Source organism: Hemiscyllium ocellatum, chromosome 10, assembly GCF_020745735.1.
Source record: "Hemiscyllium ocellatum isolate sHemOce1 chromosome 10, sHemOce1.pat.X.cur, whole genome shotgun sequence".
NCBI classification, from domain to species: Eukaryota; Metazoa; Chordata; class Chondrichthyes; order Orectolobiformes; family Hemiscylliidae; genus Hemiscyllium; species Hemiscyllium ocellatum.
In genome coordinates this window covers 58940518-58960881 of record NC_083410.1, presented here as the reverse complement: position 1 = coordinate 58960881, position 20364 = coordinate 58940518, and the positions used below count along the sequence as shown (strand labels likewise).

At 45.1% G+C, this 20364-nt stretch overlaps 1 protein-coding gene across 3 annotated transcripts in view; it reads right to left on the bottom strand.

The window, feature by feature from the left end:
* The window catches only part of cfap36 (cilia and flagella associated protein 36), a 117541-nt gene that overhangs the window by 47411 nt on the left and 49766 nt on the right, over positions 1-20364 (bottom strand). For all 3 annotated transcript variants that reach the window (XM_060830946.1, XM_060830947.1, XM_060830948.1), the window contains exon 6: positions 19574-19745. In XM_060830946.1, coding sequence (XP_060686929.1) covers positions 19574-19745 — 172 coding nt within the window. The remainder of the gene's footprint in view (positions 1-19573; positions 19746-20364) is intronic.

Here is a 20364-nt window from a genome sequence, read left to right as displayed (position 1 = left end):
TGGATGTGAACATAGGAGGTATAGTTTGTAAGTTTGCAGATAACACCAAAATTGGAGGTGTAGTGGACAGTGAAAAACATTACCTCAGAGTACAACAGGATCTTGATCAGATGGGCCAATGGACTGAGGAGTGGCAGATAGAGTTGAATTTAGACAAATGCGAGGTACTGAATTTTGGACAGGTAAATCAGGGCAGGACTTTTACACTTAATGGTAAGGCCCTGGAGAATGTTGTTGAACAAAGAGACCTTGGAGTGAAGGTTCATATTCCCTTGAAACTGAAGTTCACAGGTCGATAGGATAGTGAAAAAGGTATTTGGTATGCTTTCCTTTATTGGTAAGAGCATTAGGTATAGGAGTTGGAAGGTCATAATATTGTGTGCAATTCTGGTCTCCGTCCTATAGGAAGGATGTTGTGAAACGTTACAAGGATATTGCCAAGTTTTGGAGGGTTTGAGGTATAGAAAGAGGCCTTACATGCTGAGGCTGTTTTCCCTGGAGCGTCAGAGGCTGAATGATGACTTTACGGGTTTATAAAATCACGAGGGGCATGGATAGGGTGAACAGACAAGGTCTATTCCCTGGGTTGGGAAAGTCCAGAACTAGTGGGCACAGGTTTAGGGTGAGGGGAGAAAGATTCAGTAGGGACCTAAGCTTAGGGTAACTTTTTCATGCAAAGGGTAGTGCATGTATGGAATCAGCTGCCAAAGAAAGTGGTGGAGGCTGATACAATTACAACATTTAAAAGGCATCTGGATTGGTACCTGAATAGGAAGGGTTTAGAGGGAACTGGGCCAAGTGCTGGCAAATGGGACTAGATTAATTTCGGATATATGGTTGGCATGGACAAGTTGGATCGAAGGGTCTGTTTCCATTCTGTACATCTCTATGACTCTGTGACTTGAAAGAAACAGGCAACCTCAGCAATGTCTTATTTTAAACAGCAAGAAGCAAACTTTTCATGGCACATCATACTGTGCAGGCCCTATTTTTGTAAGAATTACAAAATTTTGGTGACATAGGATTTCTACACAAATTCCATTATTTTGTACAAGGTCACAAAATTGAAGCAGGTATAGTTGTCCCTGCATTCCTCATACTATAGGGGGAGATACTCCTAACCTCCACAGGAGATTGGTACAGTCAGAAAAGCCAAGTTCCAAAATTTATGACAAAATAGCAGGAATTCTACAAGAATAATTTTTCACTAAAAGCATTACTTATTACCGAAAGCTTCAGATTCCAGAAAGGCAAACAACTTGATGGTGAATCTATCTCCCAGTTCGTAGCAATTTTAAACAAGTTAGTAGAATATCATGAATGCAGAGACAACTTAAATGATCCTATCAGAGACAGACTGATGTGTGGTTTAAGATGCGAGACAATCCAGAAGAAATTACTGACAGAAAGGCCTAAAAAAAGCATATGAAATAGTAATCTCGGCAGAACTAACAGGCAAGGAGGCTCAATGGAAAAAGCCCAGCCTGAGTTTGAATAGGGGCTATTATTAAAACATAATGGTCATTACTGGAGACACCAACTGATACTGGGTCATTCCCTTACTGAATGGCAAACCAGTAAGAATGGAGGTGGACACCAAGCAATGGCTTCATTGATACCTGAAAGTATGTATTAAAGCAGCTGAGTCACACTGTGTTGCAACCCACAAAAATTGTACTAAGAACTTATACCAGTGAAGTTATGTCTTTAAGGAATTGTATGAATGTTCAGTAATTCAATCAATCAGAAGACTTGTCCATTCATGTTATCAAAGGAAATCTTCCAGCTCCATTGGGAAGAACATGGTTGGAGATAACCAAACTCTATTGGGCTGAAGTAAATCATTTGTCAGATTCTGAGACTGAGCTAACACAAATTCTAAAGAAACATTCCATTATTTTCAATGGGGACCTAGGAAGCTTTGACAAGGTCTCTGTCAAACTGAAAATCAAGGAAGAGAATCAAGCAAAATATTCCAAGTCTAGATCATTGTGTTAGGCAATCAAAACAAAAAGTTGAAGCAAAATTAGAGAGGCTGGTCAAGTCAAGAGACCTTGAATTCATGAGTGAGAGTGATTGGGCAATGCCTAGTATACCAGTGATGAATTAAAATGGATAGGTATGCATCTGGGGCGATCTTCACATCAGTATAAATCTGAGACTGCATGCTGAGCAGTTTCTTTTGCCTTTAATCAATGATCTATTTGCTGCATTAGCTGGAGGTCAGCTTCTTAGTAAAATGAACCTCGGTCAAGCTTATCTCCAGATGAACCTGAGAGATGCTAAGTCACAGAAATTCTTAATGATTGTTACATATAAACACCTATTCAAATACAAGAGACTTCCAACTGGAATTACATCGGCACGTGCATGATTCCAATGTGTCATGGAACAGATTTTAAGTCAAAACATGTGGTGCTGGAAAAGCACAGCAGAGCAGGCAGCATCTGAGAAGCAGGAGTGTCGACGTTTTGGGTATTAGCTCTTAATCAGCAATGTGGAGAGGGAAGGGGGCTGAGAAATGAATAAGGGGGTTGGGGTGGGCGTGGGGGGGGGGAGGTAGGTGGGATGGTGATAGGTGGATGCAGTGGGAGGTAATTGTGATAGGTCAGTTTGGAAGGTGGAGCGGATAGGTGGAAAGGAAGATGGACAGATAGGACAGGTCAAGGGGGCAGTGCCAAATTGGAAGGGTAGGATCTGGGATGAGGTGCGGAGCGGGGACATTTGGAAACTGGTGAAGTCAATGTTAATGCCGTGTGGTTGTAGGGTCCTGAGATGCGTTGAAGGAGACCCAGGATTTGCATGTCAATGGGAGTGTGTGACAGGGATGTTGAAGTAGTTGGTTATAGGGCAGTGGGTTGTTTGGTGCGTGCGGACCAGAAATGCTTCCTCAACTGCTTCGTGAGTTGGCTCTTGTCTCCCCAATGTAGAAGACACAACATCAAGAACGACAGATGCAGTAAATGAGGTGGGTAGATGTGCAGGAAAATCTCCAATGGATTTGGAATTATCTTTCAGGGCCTTGGATAGAGGTGAGGGGCCAGTTGTGAGTGTAGATTTTGCACCTTGTGTGGTGGCAAGGGAAGCGGGTGGAGAGGGAAACATATTTTTGGTGGTGAAGTCTAACTGTAGGTGGCGAAAATGGCAGAGGATAATGTGCTGCATCCGGAGACCCATGGGGTGGAAGGTGAGAACCAGGCGGTTCTATCCTTGTTGCGGTTGGAGGTGTGGGGTTCGAAGGTGGAAGTCCAGGAAGTTGAGGGGATGCGATGGAGGCATCGTGGATTACGTGGGAGGGGAAATCGTGGTCCTTGGAATTTCCCCTCCCAGGTGATCAACAATGTCCTCCATCGCATCTCTTCCACTTCTTGCACCTCTGCCCTTGAACCCTCCTCCTCCAACCGCAACAAGGATAGAATCTGCCTGATCCTCACCTTCATCCCATGAATCTTCAGATATAGCATATTATCCTCCACCATTTTCACCACCAACACTCAGATCTCACCACCAAAATATATTTCCCTCTCTAACCCTATTTGCGTTCTACAGAGACCATTCCCTCTGTGATTCTATTGTTACGGCCACACCAACCACCAACTCACCCTCTACACCTGGCATCTTCCCCCGCCACCACACGAGTTGCAAAACCTGTGCCTACACCTCTCCCCTCACCTCCATCCAAGGCCCTAAAGGATCATTTCAAATCCATTGGAAATTTTCCTGCACATCAACCCACCTCATCTACTACATCCATTATTCTCGATGTGATCTCCTCTACATCAGGGAGACAGGTCAACAACCCGTAGAGCAGTTCAGATAACGTCTTGGTCCACACGTACCAATTCTTATTTCCAATGCTTTACTTACATCGATTTTATTCAATCTCAGTTTCCCTGTATTATTAATTTGTTCAGACTTCCACTAAACTATCTCCTCACTGCCCTCTGGCCAACTACTTCAATTCCACCTCACACTCCCCGAGGACAAGCAATGCCTGGGCGTCCTCCACTGCCAAATCAAAGCCACCTGCCAAATGGAGGAAAAATGGCTCACTATTTGCCTTGGGACACTACAACCACATGGCACCAACAGTGAATTCACCAGTTTCCAAATCTCCCCTCCCCTACCCCCATCTCATCCCAGATCCAACTCTCCCAACTCGGCACCATCCTGTTGACCTATCCTACCTGTCCATCTTCCTTCCCACCTATCCATTCCACCTTCTGGAATGACCTATCATAATTACCTCCCACCTGTGTCCACCTATCACCATCCCATCTACCTTCCCCCTACCCCCACCCCAACCCTCTCATTCATCTCTTAGCCCCTTTCCCCCTTTACATTGCTGATGAAAGGCTTATGCCCAAAACGTCAGGTTCCCTGTTCCTCAGATACTCTCTGACCTGCAGTGCTTTTTCCAGCATCACACTTTTGACTGACTCTCCAGAGTCTGCAGTCCTCACTTTCTCTGTTTTTAAGTGAATTGGAAGGAGTCCAGAGCTACATAGGCGGTACTTTAGTCATGGGGAGAAATGGAAAGGAACGTCTCCACAATTCAGATGCTTCTCTGTAGAGGTTTGAAGGTTATGGTCCAAGAGTGAGGAAAGACTAACTGGAATTTTTAAAATCGTCTATTCACTACTTAACCTATGTCATTGGTGCTAAGAGATGATACAAATCACCTTCAAAAGTAAAGATTGTAACTGAGTGTTATGAAGTTGAAGGCGTGTACTATACTTTTAAGAGTGAGTGAAAGCTGGTAAGCACCTGCGATGTCACAGAGTTTGCTGGAAAATTGAAAGATGTAACATTTTGGCTGTAACATAGGTACCAGTTGTTTTCACAGCAGTTCAAATTTAATTTGAATTCGAATTTATCTGTTTTGACAACATCATACCATTGAGACGATTCAATGTTTGGGGGATAAAAAACGGGCATTTTGGACAGTTAGCCAGAAAGAGCACGACCTGCCATTGCCACACAATCTGCCTGAAAACACTCTCTATCAACGGTACCTTTTTCATATGAAACACCTTTGCAGCAGATGACCAAAGATGACCCAAGGAAGACAGACACCAGAGATGACAGCCGCTATCTGGTTCTGAAAAATTAAGTTTCTGTAAATTTAATAGAGGCTTTATTGGATCAGTATAATGTTTTAGAGTGGGAGGTAGATAACAAATATTTAATAGAAAGGAGGCTTAGAGTTTAATGTTCATTTTAGAGTTAAAGAATAAAATTGATATTTTTTGTTAAACAGTAGAATTTGGGTAATTCTCTGTCACTCATACTTTTAACAGATAATGAGGTGAGATGAGCTTGTCTGTCTGTTTGGTTTAATTAGCAGAAGGCTTTACTGCCATGTTGTAACACTGAATCATAAACACCTAAAAATATAACTATAGTCATTTTTGGGTTTGCTAAGTTACTATGGAAGGTATTTCTTTCCAACCTTGCAACCAGTCTTAAGTGATTACACAATTTATTATGCCAATAACAAGCATGTGAAATGTGAAGGTCAATATGAAAGGCCCTTTAAGCAAGCCAAAGAGCATTTATTAAATGCAGAAATCCTGACAATTTTGACCCAAAGTTACCACTGCAATTAGCATGTGATGCATCACCTTATGGAGTGAGAACAGTTGTTTCTCACATATTACCCAATGCCAAAGAAAAACCAATAGCTTTTCTATCAAAGTCATTAAACAAAGCAGAAACAGACTATGAGATAGAGGAAGAAGCTCTAGGAATGAATTTTGGCTTCAGGCAATTCCACCAATACCTGCATGGTCAGCAGTTCACCTTACCATTAGACCACAAACCACAACATTTGGGTCTCAAATAAAGATAGCTTTTCTAGTAGTGAGCCATATGCAGAGGTAGACATTGTTGCTATCAGCTCACACTTAGACAATTAAGTGTCAGCAATCCAACTGACATGGGAATGCTCATGGGTTTTCTAGATTACCATTGCCAAAGAGTCCTTACTTCGAACATGTGGATAGCACTGTGGTAATGGCAGGACAAGTTAAAAAGTACACCAGAAATGATCCGAAACTATCAAATGTGTTGAATGTGATACTTCGCAGCAAGATCACAGGAACAATCCCAGAAATTAAGCAATATGAGGGAATGTAGGAAGAGGACTGACTAGGCATTCTGCCCCAAGCTTGTTCCTCCATTCGATGAGATCATGGCTCACTCAATATATCTACCATTGTTCCATATCCCTTAATGTCTTTGTTTAATAAAAGTTGATCTATTTCAGATTTAAAATTAACAACTGATCCAGCATTGACTGCTTTTTTTTGAAGAAGGTTCCAAGCACCTACCACCCTTATATACAGAAGTGCTCCCTAACATGTCTCCTGAATGATCTGGCGCTAATTCTCAAACTAAGCCCCCTAGTTTTATAATCCTCAACCAGTGAAGTTTACTTTTGACTATTTTGTCTTTTCCTGTTAATATTGTGAAGACTTTGATCAGGTCACCCTTTAACCTTCTAAACTATACAGAAAACAGGCCTAATTGGTATAATTGCTCCTCACAGCTTAACCCCTGAAATCCAGTTAGCATTCTTGTAAACCTACGTTGTACTCCCTCCAAGGCTAATATATCCTTTCAAAGTTGTGGTGCCAGATCTGCTCACCGTACTTCAAGTGGCATCTAACCAGGGTTTTGTGTAACTTCTGTATTCTTGTACTCCAGACCTCTAAATATAAAGGCCAGCATACTATTAGCTTTCTGCACTTGTTCATGACATTTTAAACATCTATGCATCTGAGCCGCCAAGTCTCTTTGGGCATTCACAGTATTTAACTTCACATCATCTAGAAGTAACCCGATGCATGCTTTCTCAGTCCAAAATGGATAATCTCACACTCGCTTACATTGAATTCCCTCTGCTAGTTAAGCCCATTCACTTAGTCTATCGATACCCCTTTGTAATTTTATACTATCATCTACACTGTCTACAATGCTGCCTAACTTTGCATTTGCAACTAATTTGAATATATGCCATTAGCCAAATCGGTAAAATAATGTGCATAAATTTGGCCTGAACATAAATCATTGTGGGAACCCACTGGTCACATCCTACCAATTTGAGTACCTATTGAGTACCTACCAATTTGAGTATCTCCACTCAATCCATTTCCCAACCATGTCAATAATTTTCTCTCAGTTTGGGCTTCTATATTAGTTAACAGTTTCTTATGTGGGACTTTATCAAATGACTTCTGGAAGTCGATATAAATTACATTCACAGACATCCCCTGTCCACTATCTGTGTCACCTCTTCTCACAATTCAATGGAGGTTTGTGAGGCATGACCTACCTGTCATGATTCCATGTTAGCTCTCCCTGATTTATTGAAAATGTTCAAAGAATTCAATTACTTCATTCTTGATTATAGATTCCAACAATTTCCCACTACATATTTTAGGCTAACTGGTCTGTAATGTTGTGTTTCTGTTCGCCAAGCTGGGAATTTGTGTTGCAGACGTTTCATCCCCTGTCTAAATGACATCCTCTGTGCGAGGGAGCCTCCTGTGAAGCGCTTCTGTGATATTTCCTCCGACATTTATTGTGGTTTGTCTCTGCTGCTTCCGGTTGTCAGTTCCAGCTGTCCATTGCAGTGGCCGGTATATTGGGTCCAGGTCGATGTGCTTATTGATTGAATCTGTGGATGAGTGCCATGCCTCTAGGAATTGCCTGGCTGTTCTCTTTTTGGCTTGTCCTATAATAGTAGTGTTGTCCCCGTCGAATTCATGTTGCTTGTCATCTGCATGTGTGGCTACTAAGGATAGCTGGTTGTGTCGGTTCGTGGCTAGTTGGTGTTCATGGATGCAAATCGTTAGCTGTCTTCCTGTTTGTCCTATGTAGTGTTTTGTGCAGTCCTTGCATGGGATTTTGTACACTACGTTGGCTTTGCTCATGCTGGGTATTGGGTCCTTCGTTCTGGTGAATTGTTGTCTGAGAGTGGCGGTTGGTTTGTGTGCTGTTATGAGTCCTAGTGGTCGCAGTAGTCTGGCTGTCAGTTCGGAAATGTTCTTGATGTATGGTAGTGTGGCCAGTCCTTTGGGTTGCGGCATGTCCTCGTTCCATTGGATTTCCTAGAGGCATGGCATCATCCACAGATTCAGTCAATAAGCACAATGGCGGAGGAAATATCACAGAAGCGCTTCACAGGAGGCTCCCAAGCACTGAGGATGTTACCTAAACAGGGGACGAAACGTCTGCAACACAAATTACTAGCTCGGCGAACAGAACTACAACAACGAGCACCCGAACTACAAATCTTCTCACAAACTTTGGTCTGTAATTCCCAGGTTTTCCTTTTTCGCCTTTCCAAAAAGCAGGATCAGGAGTAACCAGGGAACTCTGAAAGAATATAGTTAGGGTGTCTACAATGTGCTCCCATACTTCCTTTAACACCTTTGGATGGAAGAATCAGCTCCTGGGGATTTATCACTCTTCAATTCCATTAATTTCCTTATTACTGATGCTTTACTTACATCAATTTTATTCAATCTCAGTTTCCCTTTAATAGTAACTTCCTCGATCTTCTACTAAGCTATCCCTTTTCTATCGTAAATACGGAGGCAAAGTAATTATTCAACATGTCTGCCATTTCCCCATAGTTATTAATAGTATTCCCACTTTCAGTCTTTAGTGGACCAACATGTTATACGGAAGCTAAACTATCTGCATAAACATGACATGTCCTATGAGGAATGATCATTAGTGTGCCCTCTCTTTTCCTTACTGGCTGGATAAGCCTCTAAAGTCCGTGAACAGCAGCAACTTGCAGAAACAGAAGTCGGTGCCACAATGTGCAGAATATTGGAGCAACTGCATATTTGCAGCTTCGAGGAAATGATGGTCATCGTTCCATCAAAATTCAATCAACTGTACATTCCACATTGGTCATAGAAAAGAATTCATACATTGCACTTTTTGCATAGCGATGTTTTCATAGTGGTTGACATGCATACTAAATGGCCTGAAATGATCATCATGAGGAGGACTGCTTCAGAGAATACCATTGAAAGACTGGAGGAGATCTTTGCGAGGTTTGGTTATCCAAAACAACTTATTAGTGATAATGGTCCACAGGTCTTATCACAAGAGTTTACAGACTAGAAGTAATCTGTACAAGAACAATAGATTGTACCTGGATTGGAAGGGGATAATATATTGGCAGAGAGATTTGCTGGAGCTGCTTGGGAGAATTTAAGTAGCAAGGTGGAGAAAGCGAGGAAAGCGACCAGTCTGACACTGGTACAGTTGAGAAAAGTAGCAAGTCAAACAGTCAGTGCAGGCAGGAACAAAGCAGAGAAAGAGGTAGGACTGATAAATTAAACTGTATTTATTTTCAATACAAGAGGCCTAACAGGGAAGGCAAATGAACTCAGGGCATGGTGAGGAATATGGGACGGGATATCAGAGCAATTACAGAGACTTGGCTCAGGAATAGACAGGGAGAAAGTGAGGACTGTAGATGCTGGAGACCAGAGTTGAAAAGTGTGGTGCTGGAAAGGCGCAGTAGGTCAGGAAGCATCTGAGGAGCAGGAGAATCAACTTTTCGGGCATAAGCCCTTCTTCAGGAATAGACAAGACTGGCAGCTTAATGTTCCAAGATACAAATGCTACAGGAAGGATAATGGGGATGGCAAGAGAGGAGGGGAAGTGGCATTTTTTGATAAAGGATAGCATTGCTGTTGTATGTATGGAGGATATTCCTGGGAATACATCCAGGGAAGTTATTTGGGTGGAATTGAGAAATGAGAAAGGGATAATCACCTAATTGGGATTGTATTATAGACCCCCCAACAGTCAGCAGGAAATTGAGAAACAAATTATTAAGGAGATCTCAGCTATCTGTAAGAATGAAACGGTGGTCATGGTAGGGGATTGTAACTTTCCAAACATTGACTTGGACTGCCATTGTGTTAAGGGTTTAGATGGAGAGGAATTTGTTAAGCGTGTACGAGAAAATATTCTGATTCAGTGTGTGGTTGTACCGACTAGAGAAGGTGCAAAACGTGACCTAGTCTTGGGAAGTACAGCAGGGCAGAGATTGGGATGTCGGGGGGGGGGGGAAGCACTTTGGGGCCAGTGACCATAATTCTATTAGTTTTAAAATAGTGATGGAACAGGACAACAGGATCTAAAGTTGAAGTTTTAAATTGGAGGAAGGCCAATTTTGACAGTATTAGGCAAGAACTTTCAAAAGTTGATTGGCAGCGGTTGTTCACAGGTAAAGGAATGGATGAAAAATAGGAAGACTTCAAAAACTACATAACGAGAGTCCAGAGACAGTTTATTTCTGTTAGGGTGAATGGCAAGGCTGGTTAGGTGGAGGGAATGCTGGATAACTAGAGAAATTGATTTAGATTACTTACAGTGTGGAAACAGGCCCTTTGGCCCAACAAGTCCACACCGACCCGCAGAAGCACAACCCACCTATACCCCTACATTTACCCCTTACCTAACACTACGGGCAATTTAGCATGGCCAATTCACCTGACCTGCACATCTTTGGACTGTGGGAGGAAACCGGAGCACCCGGAGGAAACCCACGCAGACACGGGGAGAACGTGCAAACTCCACACAGTCAGTCGCCTGAGTCGGGAATTGAACCAGAGTCTCAGGCGCTGTGAGGCAGCAGTGCTAACCACTGCTGCCGCCCACAAATTGAGGTTTGGTTAAGAAAAAGAAGAAACCATGTGTCAGGTATAGACAGCAGAGATTGAGTCAATCCTTAGGAGAGTATAAAGGCAGTAGGAGTACACTTTAGAGAGAAATCAGGAGGGCAAAAAAGGGGACATGAGATAGCTTTGGCAAATAGAATCAAGGAAACTCCAAAGGAATTTTATAAATACATTAAGGACAAAAGGGTAACTAGGGACAGAATAGGGCCCCTCAAAGATCAGCAAGGCAGGCTATGTGTGAAATTGCAGGAGAAGGGAGAGATACTAAACGAGTATTTTTCATCAGTGTTTACTGTAGAGAAGGACATGGAAGATACAGAATGTGGGAAATAGATGATAATATCTTGAAAAATGTCCATATTACCGAGGAGGTGGTGCTAGATGTCTTAAGGTGGCTACATCCCCAGGATCTGATCAGGTGCACCACAATATTTGTGGGAAGCGAGGGAAGTTGTTGCAGTGCAGGAAGACTGAACGTTGGCTAATGTGGAGCCACTATTTAAGAAAGGTTGTAAGCAAAAGCCAGGTGAGACTGACATCGATGGTGGGCAAGTTGTTGGAGAGAATCCTGAGTGACAGGATTTACATGTATTTGGAAAGGCAAGGACTGATTCGGGAAAGTTAACATGGCTTTGTGCCTGGGAAATCATGTCTCACTAACTTGATTGAGTTTTTTTGAAGAAGTAACAAAGAGGACTGATGAGGGCAGAGCACTGTACGTGATCTATATGGACTTCAGCAAGGCGTTTGACAATGTTCCTCATGGTAGACTGCTTAGCAAGGTTAGATTTCATGGAATACAGAGAAAATTAGCCATTTTGATATAGAACTGGCTCAAAGGTACAAGACAGAGGATGGTGGTGGAGGTTGCTTTTCAGACTGGAGGCGTGTGACCAGTGGTGTGCCACAAGAATTGGTGCTGGGTCCACTGCTTATCATCATTTATATAAATGATTTGGATGTGACCATAGGAGGTATAAGTTAGTAAGTTTGCAGATGACAACAAAATTGGAGGTCTTGGAGTTTTTCATTCCTTGAAAGTGGAGTCGCAGGTAGATAGGATAGTGAAGATGGCGTTTGTATGCTTTCCTTTATTGGTCAGAGCATCGAGTATAGGAGTTGGGAGGTCATGAGGGCATGTACAGGACATTGGTTAGGCCACTTTTGGAACATTGTGTGCAATTCTGGTTTGCCCTCTTATCGGAAGGATGTTGAGGAACTTGAAAGGGCTCAGATAAAATTTACAAGGATGTTGCCAGTATTGGAGGATTTGAGTTATATGAAGAGGTTGAATAGGCTGGGGCTGTTTTCCTTGGAGGGTTGGAGACAGAGGGGTGATCTTATAGAAGTTTATAAAATCATGAGGGGCATGGAGAGGTTATATAGACATGGTCCTCTCTCTGGGGTGGGGGAGTCAAGACATAGAGGGTTTAAGGTGAGAGGGGAAAAATTTTAAAGGGACCTAAGAAACAACATTTTCATACAAAGAGTGGTACATGTATGGAAGGGCTAGAGGATGCGGTGGTGGTTGGTACAATTACAAGATTTAAAAGGCATCTGGATGGGTATATGAATAGGAAGGGTTTAGAGGAATATGGGCCAAATGCTGGCAAATGTGACTAGATTTGTTTGTAATATCTGGTCGGCATGGACGGGTTTGACTGAAGGATCTGTTTCCATGCTATATATCCCAATGACTCGAAGTCTAAACTTTTTGGAGAGTTAGATATTATTAAAATTTCTTCCATTTTAAATTTTCAAAGTTTAATGAATTGCCTTCATCAGTATAACTCAGTATTTTTTTTTAACTATTTGAAATCTGAGAAACAACAAAGCTAGCTAATTAGTATCATAAGAAAAGCCATGATCTTATGTTCCTCATTTAAAACATTCACAAATACACTACACTTTTTAAAAAGTCACTTTTTTGTAATAATCCTTTCTGTGAAATATGGCCAATTGTTCCAACATGACAATACACAATTCCCTTCCTACCCAAACTGAAATGAGAAAAAGAAATAGAAACATCAAAACAGATAAAGGTGAACAGACTGTTGGAAATCAGGAGCTAACCAGAGAAGTACATACAAACAGGGCTGCCAGGAAGAGAATGCGCAACAAGAGAATGAGCATGGGCAAGGCAGACATTAATTTGTCTTAACTTCTACATAGCACATTGAAGTTTCAACAAGCTTTAAATAATTTGATGTTTGTTGCCAAAGTAATTGGGGTTAAAAGAGGGTTCAGCTCAGCATTTGTTCTATTTACAATTCTTGAAAACATTTCTTAACACTTGTTAATGTGCTCAAATTAGATCTTGTGGTGACAAATACAGATTCTCTAGATTGAAACAAAAGTAGAAGCAAAACTCTATTGTAAGGTAAGGTCAGAAAAAATGTTCAAGCACAAACTGGTAGTGCCATATTGAACAAGGTGCTGGGTTGATTGCGATAATTAATGATTCGGAATACTCCAAGACTATTTTGTATAATATGTATGATTTTATACAAGTAACTGCTTGGTTGCCAGTTACAATGTGGATTTGTAAAAGCTTTTGTACAAAAGAAACTATTGCCTGAAATTAACCTGTTATTAGTCTATGTCAGTATTATCAGTCAACAGGCTTCATATACTGGCTTTCAGGCTTGTTTATAGAAGTGACACTAAGAACACCATGCTTTGTGAATAAATGTATTGGAATATGTGTAGTTCCTGAGGTCCAGTGGAAGAGATTCTGCTCGAGAGCTGCAGGTTCGACGCTGCGGAAGTGCGCTGGCCGGAGAAAAACCAAGGGGTTCGTGTTGCGAGTCGTTGGAGCTGCTGGAGACCATCGCTAGATCGTGATTGGCCGCTGGTGCATCGTTTGGTTGTGCTGACCTGCTCTTGGTGGATCTTTATGCTGGCTTCGGCCTAACGCCAATTCAGGTATCAGCCAACCTCAGAGCTATGGCCTCAGCAGCCGCTCACAGCCCTGGCCAGGGCATTCGCAACACAGTCAAGGTGACTGTGAAGAAGGTGGAGGAGCACACACCAGTCGATCGGACAGTGTTTGTGAAGAAGGTTTTGCTGGAGTGCTGTGGGTTTGCAGCAGCGGACGTGTACTGCCTGCAGGATTTCCCTGGGGCAGGCTACTTCGACGTGACCTTCAGGAGCGTGAAGCATTGTCAGCAGCTCCTGAAGGTCTTCAAGGAGAAGGAAGGGGAACCTCTGTTCTCCATCTTGTCGGCGGTTCCGTTGTGTGTGCTTCCTGCGCAGAGGAGTCGGGTTGTTACAATCCAAATGTACAACCCTTACGTCCCAGCGGCAGATGTTCTCACCTTCTTGAAGAGGTATGTCCAGGTGGAAGGAGAAAGCACCGATGTGGTTGATCCTTTCGGGATCTGGACCAGCAAAAGACAGGTCAAGGTAAACCTGAGGGTCGATGGCAGCGGGAACATCCTCCACCCACCCTCCAGCTTCGCCATCGGAGGAAGCAGAGGTTACCTGACGTACGCTGGGCAGCCGAAGGTGTGCCGAACCTGCGGGAGGGCAGGCCACATGGCAGCCGACTGTAAGGTGACCGTATGCCGAAACTGCAAACAGGAAGGCCACCCGACCAAGGATTGTAAGGAGGCCAAGAACTGTAACCTGTGCGGAGAGGCAGGCCACATGTACAAGGCCTGTCCAAGACGAGGAGCTGCCACTTACGCACAGATGGCCGGAGGTGGCAACACGAGCCGGGGACCGCCAAAGACCAGCAGGGCACCACAAAATAGCACGGAAACAGTGCCTGCAGGCACCCAGAAGGAAGAGCCGGTGGTAGTGGAGCAGACGGCAGACAGCAGGGAGGTGCAGCAGCCGATCCAAGCTCCTTCGAGGCAGGCGGAGGAAATGGAAGAAGAGGAATCAAAGGAGGCAGAGGACTGGATCACAGTCAAAAACAGGAAGAGGAAACCTGTCTCGGGCCCCAAAGCCACCCAGAGAAGGGGGAAGCGACACCTGCAAGTCGAGGACACAGGCAGCTCTTCCGATGGTGAGGACGGGCGCAAGAAGGGTCGTCATCAGAGGAAGCGACAGAGCGCCGTGGGGAGAAAGGAGGGCAGCACCACCCAAGGGAAAGACGATCCCTCTGTGGGGATGGGTAAAGGCCTCCCCCTACCAGGTGAGAACCAAGAGGTATCCACCGGCCCACAGCTCCAGGTAACTGGGAGCAGCGGTCCTGTGACAGCCCCGCTGTCAGATGGAGAACTGGACGGTGCGGACCCTGGCTTGACACAAAGACACCAGAGCGGGGAAATGGCTCCAGCGTGGAGCCAGACAGCTACCTCAGCCCTGGGATGGTCCAGCAGTTTGCCGTCACCACGGGGATGCACACAGCTACCCCAGAGGAGCAAGACCAGCAGCAAATGGACACTATTAACCTTGTAAATTGTTAAAATGGGGTTTAAAATCGCCAGCATCAATGTGCGTAGCATCAAATCGGCTACGCGATGTGTTTCAACGATGGCCTTCCTGGCCAGCGTTAAAGCCGACCTCCTGTTTCTGCAGGAGTGTGGGATACCACACCTCAGCAGCTACAGGAGATGGTCGAGCTTGTGGGCCCATGGGCAGTCAGTTTGGTCGGGAGGCAACGATAGCCGCGCCTCCGGCCTGGGTATCCTGTTGCGAGGAAGCATCTTCACCATCTCCGAGGTAAAGGAGGTGGTGGGCGGGCGCCTCCTCGTCGCCGACGTTATGTACAGGAATGCTCCCCTGAGACTGATCAATGTGTACGCCCCAGTGGGTAAGAGTGAACAGTTGGCCGTCCTGCAGCAGCTTCCACTGTTGCTGGCTACGTCCAGGCCGGTCATTCTGGCCGGAGACTTCAACTGTATCATCGATGCAGATGGACGATCCGGCGGGGGGGACAGTAAACTGGACGCCACGTCCAGAGCCTTGATGGACGCGGTAAAAGATGCCAAGCTGCACGACGTCTTCAGCACCCCTGCAGACGGAGCGCAGCGTAGATACACCTGGTCACGGGCAGACGGGTCTATCCGCTCAAGGATAGATTACCTGTTTGTGTCCCGAACGCTCTCGGTCAGATCCACCGACGTCAAGCCGGTGTTCTTCTCTGACCACTGCCTCCTGCTGGCCGACTGTCACCTACAGGACGAGCAGCGGGCGGGTAAGGGAACGTGGAAGCTGAACACCAAGCTGTTGACCCCGGGAAACATTGAGGAGCTCAAGAGGGACTACGCAGGTTGGAGAACCGTGAAGCCCCTCTTTGAGTCTCCAGCAGACTGGTGGGAAACAGTAAAAGGGAACATCAAGAGGTTCTTCATCCTCAAAGGTGTTCAGGAGGCGAGAGAGAGGCGGGGAAAACTGTCCCAGCTCCAGGAAAGTATGCAGAACCTGCTCCTGCTGCAGACATTGGGGGTCGATGTCACAGAGGACCTCAAGAAGGTGAAGGGCCAGCAAGCCTCACTCTTTGCCTCGGAGGCCTCCAAGATAATCTTCCGGTCCAGGGTCCGCTCGGTGGAGCAGGACGAGACGTGCTCACGTTTCTTCTTCCAGAAGGTGCACAAAGAGAGCTTTGTGCTCAGCAGCCTGAAGGAAGAAGACGGCTCGACAATGTCATCTCAGGCTGACGTCATGAGGATCAATAAATCCTTCTATGCCAGTCTGTACGACGCGAAGCCGACCGACAGCGCGGCCTCCCAGTCGTTCCTGTCGTCTATCACGGAGGTCTTAGACGACAGAACACGCGAGAGGCTGGACCAGCCGCTATCTCTGGACGAGATGACCAAGGCCCTCGAGTCCTTTGAAAAGAATAAAACTCCCGGAAGCGACGGCTTACCGGTCGAGCTCTATTCCGCTCTGTGGGACTTGATTGGCCAGGACCTGCTGGAGGTGTATGTCAGTATGCTTCAGGCGGGTACCATGAGCGAATCCATGAGGAAAGGCATCATCACCCTCATCTATAAGCGGAAGGGGGAGAGGGAGGAACTCAAAAATTGGAGACCGATCACACTGTTGAATGCAGATTACAAAATCCTGTCAAAGGTAATCGCCAACCGGGTCAGGTCTGCTCTGGGGTCGGTGATTCACCCTGACCAAACCTGTGCTGTGCCAGGCAGGAAGATCGCTGAGAGTCTCGCACTGCTCAGGGATACGATCGCCTACGTGCAGGACAGAGGGTTGGACGCCTGCCTGATCAGCCTGGACCAGGAGAAAGCCTTTGACAGGATATCACACAGGTATATGAGAGATGTTCTCTCCAAAATGGGCTTTGGGGATGGAATCTGCAATTGGATCAGACTGCTCTACACCAACATCGTCAGTGCAGTCTCAATCAATGGATGGGAATCAGATAGCTTCCCAGTCAGATCTGGAGTCAGGCAGGGCTGCCCTCTCTCTCCTGTCTTGTTTGTGTGCTGCATAGAGCCACTTGCCGAGTCCATCAGGAAGGATGCGAGCCTGAGAGGGGTGACTATTCCGGGCAGCGGGGGCCTGCAGGTTAAGGCCTCCCTGTACATGGATGACGTCGCCGTTTTCTGCTCGGATCCGCTGTCCGTGCGCAGACTCACGTGCATTTGTGACCAGTTCGAACGGGCCTCGGGGGCCAAGGTAAACCGAGGCAAGAGCGAGGCCATGCTCTTCGGGAACTGGGCCGACCAATCCTCGATCCCCTTCACCGTCAGGACCGACCACCTGAAGGTGCTGGGTATTTGGTTCGGGGGGGGCTGGGGCGTGCGCCAAGTCTTGGGAGGAGCGTATCAGTAAAGTGAGGCAGAAACTGGGCAGATGGAGGCTACGGTCACTCTCCATCACGGGAAAAAACCTGGTCATCAGGTGTGAGGCACTGTCATTGCAGTTGTACATGGCACAGGTCTGGCCTATTCCCAGAACCTGCGCCGCTGCAGTCGCCCCGGGCCATCTTCCAGTTCATATGGAGTTCAAAGATGGACCGGGTCCGAAGGGACTCACTATACAAAGATCTGGGCAACGGGGGAAAAAATACACCCAATGCCACCCTCACCCTGATGGCCACCTTTGTGTGTGGCTGCATCAAGCTGTGCATGGATCCCCGGTACGCAAACACCAAGTGTCACTACGTACTGAGGTTCTACCTGTCCCCGGTGTTGCGAAGGATGGGCCTGGCCTTGCTGCCGCAGAACGCTCCGAGTAGTTGGACCGTTCCGTACCACCTGTCCTTCGTGGAGAAATTTCTGAAGAAAAACACCCTTGACCACAAGTCCATCAGGAAGTGGTCAGCACGTAGCGTCCTCGAGACCCTTCGGGAAAAGGAGAGGGCGGATCCTGTCGAGTGGTTCCCTGAGCAGACTGTCAAAGCAATTTGGCAGAATGCCTCATCGCCAGAATTTTCCAACAAGCACCAAGACATGGCTTGGCTGGTGGTGAGAAGGGCTCTACCTGTGAGATCGTTTATGCACGCCCGGACTCTCAGCCGCACCGCATGCTGCCCTCGAAGCGGCTGCGGGGGGGACGAGACTGTCACACACCTCCTTCTGGAATGTGCCTATGCAGAGGAAGTCTGGAGAGGAATGCAGTGGTATTTGTCGAGGTTCGTCCCGAGCAGCGCCGTGACGCGGGACTCCGTGCTCTACGGCCTGTTCCCCGGGACGCACACCGAGACGAACATCAACTGCGCCTGGAGGGTCATCAACTCGGTGAAGGACGCTCTCTGGGTGGTCCGAAACCTGTTGATCATCCAGCTGAAGGAGTTGACCCCGACTGAGTGTTGCAGACTGGCACATTCCAAGGTCCAGAACTACGTGTTGAGGGACGCGCTGAAGCTTGGGGCAGCTGCCGCCAAGGCGCGGTGGGGAAAGACCACCGTTTAACATCTGCCTGTCTAAAGAAGATCAGGGGGCCCATGCAGTCATTTGGGCTCTGCTGATGCCTCAGCTCAATATATGGGCATAGTAGCGAGAAATGCACAGACCTGCATGTAAAAAGGAAAATTCTAAACTGTGTATGTTAATGTGAACACATGTATGGCATTACCCAATGTACAGTGAGCCCATGCAGTCATTTGGGCTCTGCTGACTCCTCAGCTCAATATACGAGTGAGAAATGCACAGATCTATATGTAATAATGGAAAATTCTGAGCTGTGTATGTAAATGTGGACAGATGTATGACATTAGGTAATGTACAATGTATCAAATTATTCTATGCATATTTTATGAATAAAGTATATTTTTGAAAAAAAAAGAAGTATATTGTAGACCAGGATCAGTCCAGATTCAATCAATGGTCTGTGTGGTGCTGTTGCCATGCACTTGCACAGTTAATTTGGAGATCTGAAAATTATTATCAGTGATATTCTGCACAACCACAGCTTTTACTGACGGAATCTATACAGACGTTACTTTAATGTCATAAACCCAGGATAATAAACATTGCAAAGGCATCAAAACACTCAGGTAGACAAATCAGGAATAAGTTAATTCTCAATAGATAGTAGTAATAAATGCTACTCAAAATTGGCCTGAAAAGTTAATTTTATAAGTACGGAATCTCATATCTTTTAAAAAATTAATGTTTCAGATTTGTTTACATGCTTCAATGCGGATTCTTTAATTTCACAGCTGAAGAACCTCCATACTGTTCACAAATGTCACATATCATCTGTAGAGGGGTCCTTATTAGACTAGATGTCTGAAACCAGAAATCTTTGTTGAAAGACTGTGAACAGCATCTGGACAATCATATCTGAAATAAACAATGAAGTCTATTCCTTTGATACTCAGCCCAGAATTCGGGTTTATAATTCTATTCAATATTACAATAGAATTTCTAAATGTTGTAACTTAGATGTAGAGGATGGCATTTTATCACAAACTTAAGTACCATCTTAAATGTTTTTATTACCCGTTGTAAATTTTCCTTTCCTTGTTCATGTTGTCTGGAAAGCCGAGCTTCCTCCTGTTGTGCATTCTCCACAATTGCTTTCTCTAAGTCACTTTGTGTTGATCCAGCTTTGGCTCCTGCCTCAGTAGCATATCTCTTTGCTACCTCCCGTTCATACTCATCTTTTGATTGTCTGATGAACGCATGAAAATGCATATGTCAAAAAAAAAATGCAGATTACTGAGGTAGCAGTTGTTGCCAAACATCAAATTAGGTTTTCAACAAAGCATTTAAGTCTTGGGGATGGGAAGAATGAAATTGCAAAAATTGTGCTTTATGGCTTCCGCCTGGATTGTACAAATAATACATCAAATTCAGTTTTTGACAGAAGACATCAAAAAATAGTAAGAGTTAAACATGAAAAAATCTTTATACTTTTGTCTTTAGGGCACGAGATTTTTCAAAATAATTCTTCTCTAGGATATCTAAATATTGAAATGGGCCAAATTTTATATGAGCCAAATCCCAACATTGAGCAAATCCATCAGGTGACTGAAAATATAGGTAGGGCCACGGTAATTTAAACTACCCAGTTGATTCTCTCCAGCCATTTCAACCAGTGCAGTAAAAGTGGCAGATTACAACCTGACAGATATCGAAAGTGACACCAGGTTCAGCCCTTAAATGCCTGCCTCAATTTTAAATTTTACTGAGTTTTGTTGTTTACACTTATGGGACATGGCATTATTGCTGGTCAACATTTGTGGACTGTTTTTAGTAACCCTTGAGCAGGTGGTGGTCAGCTGCCTTGG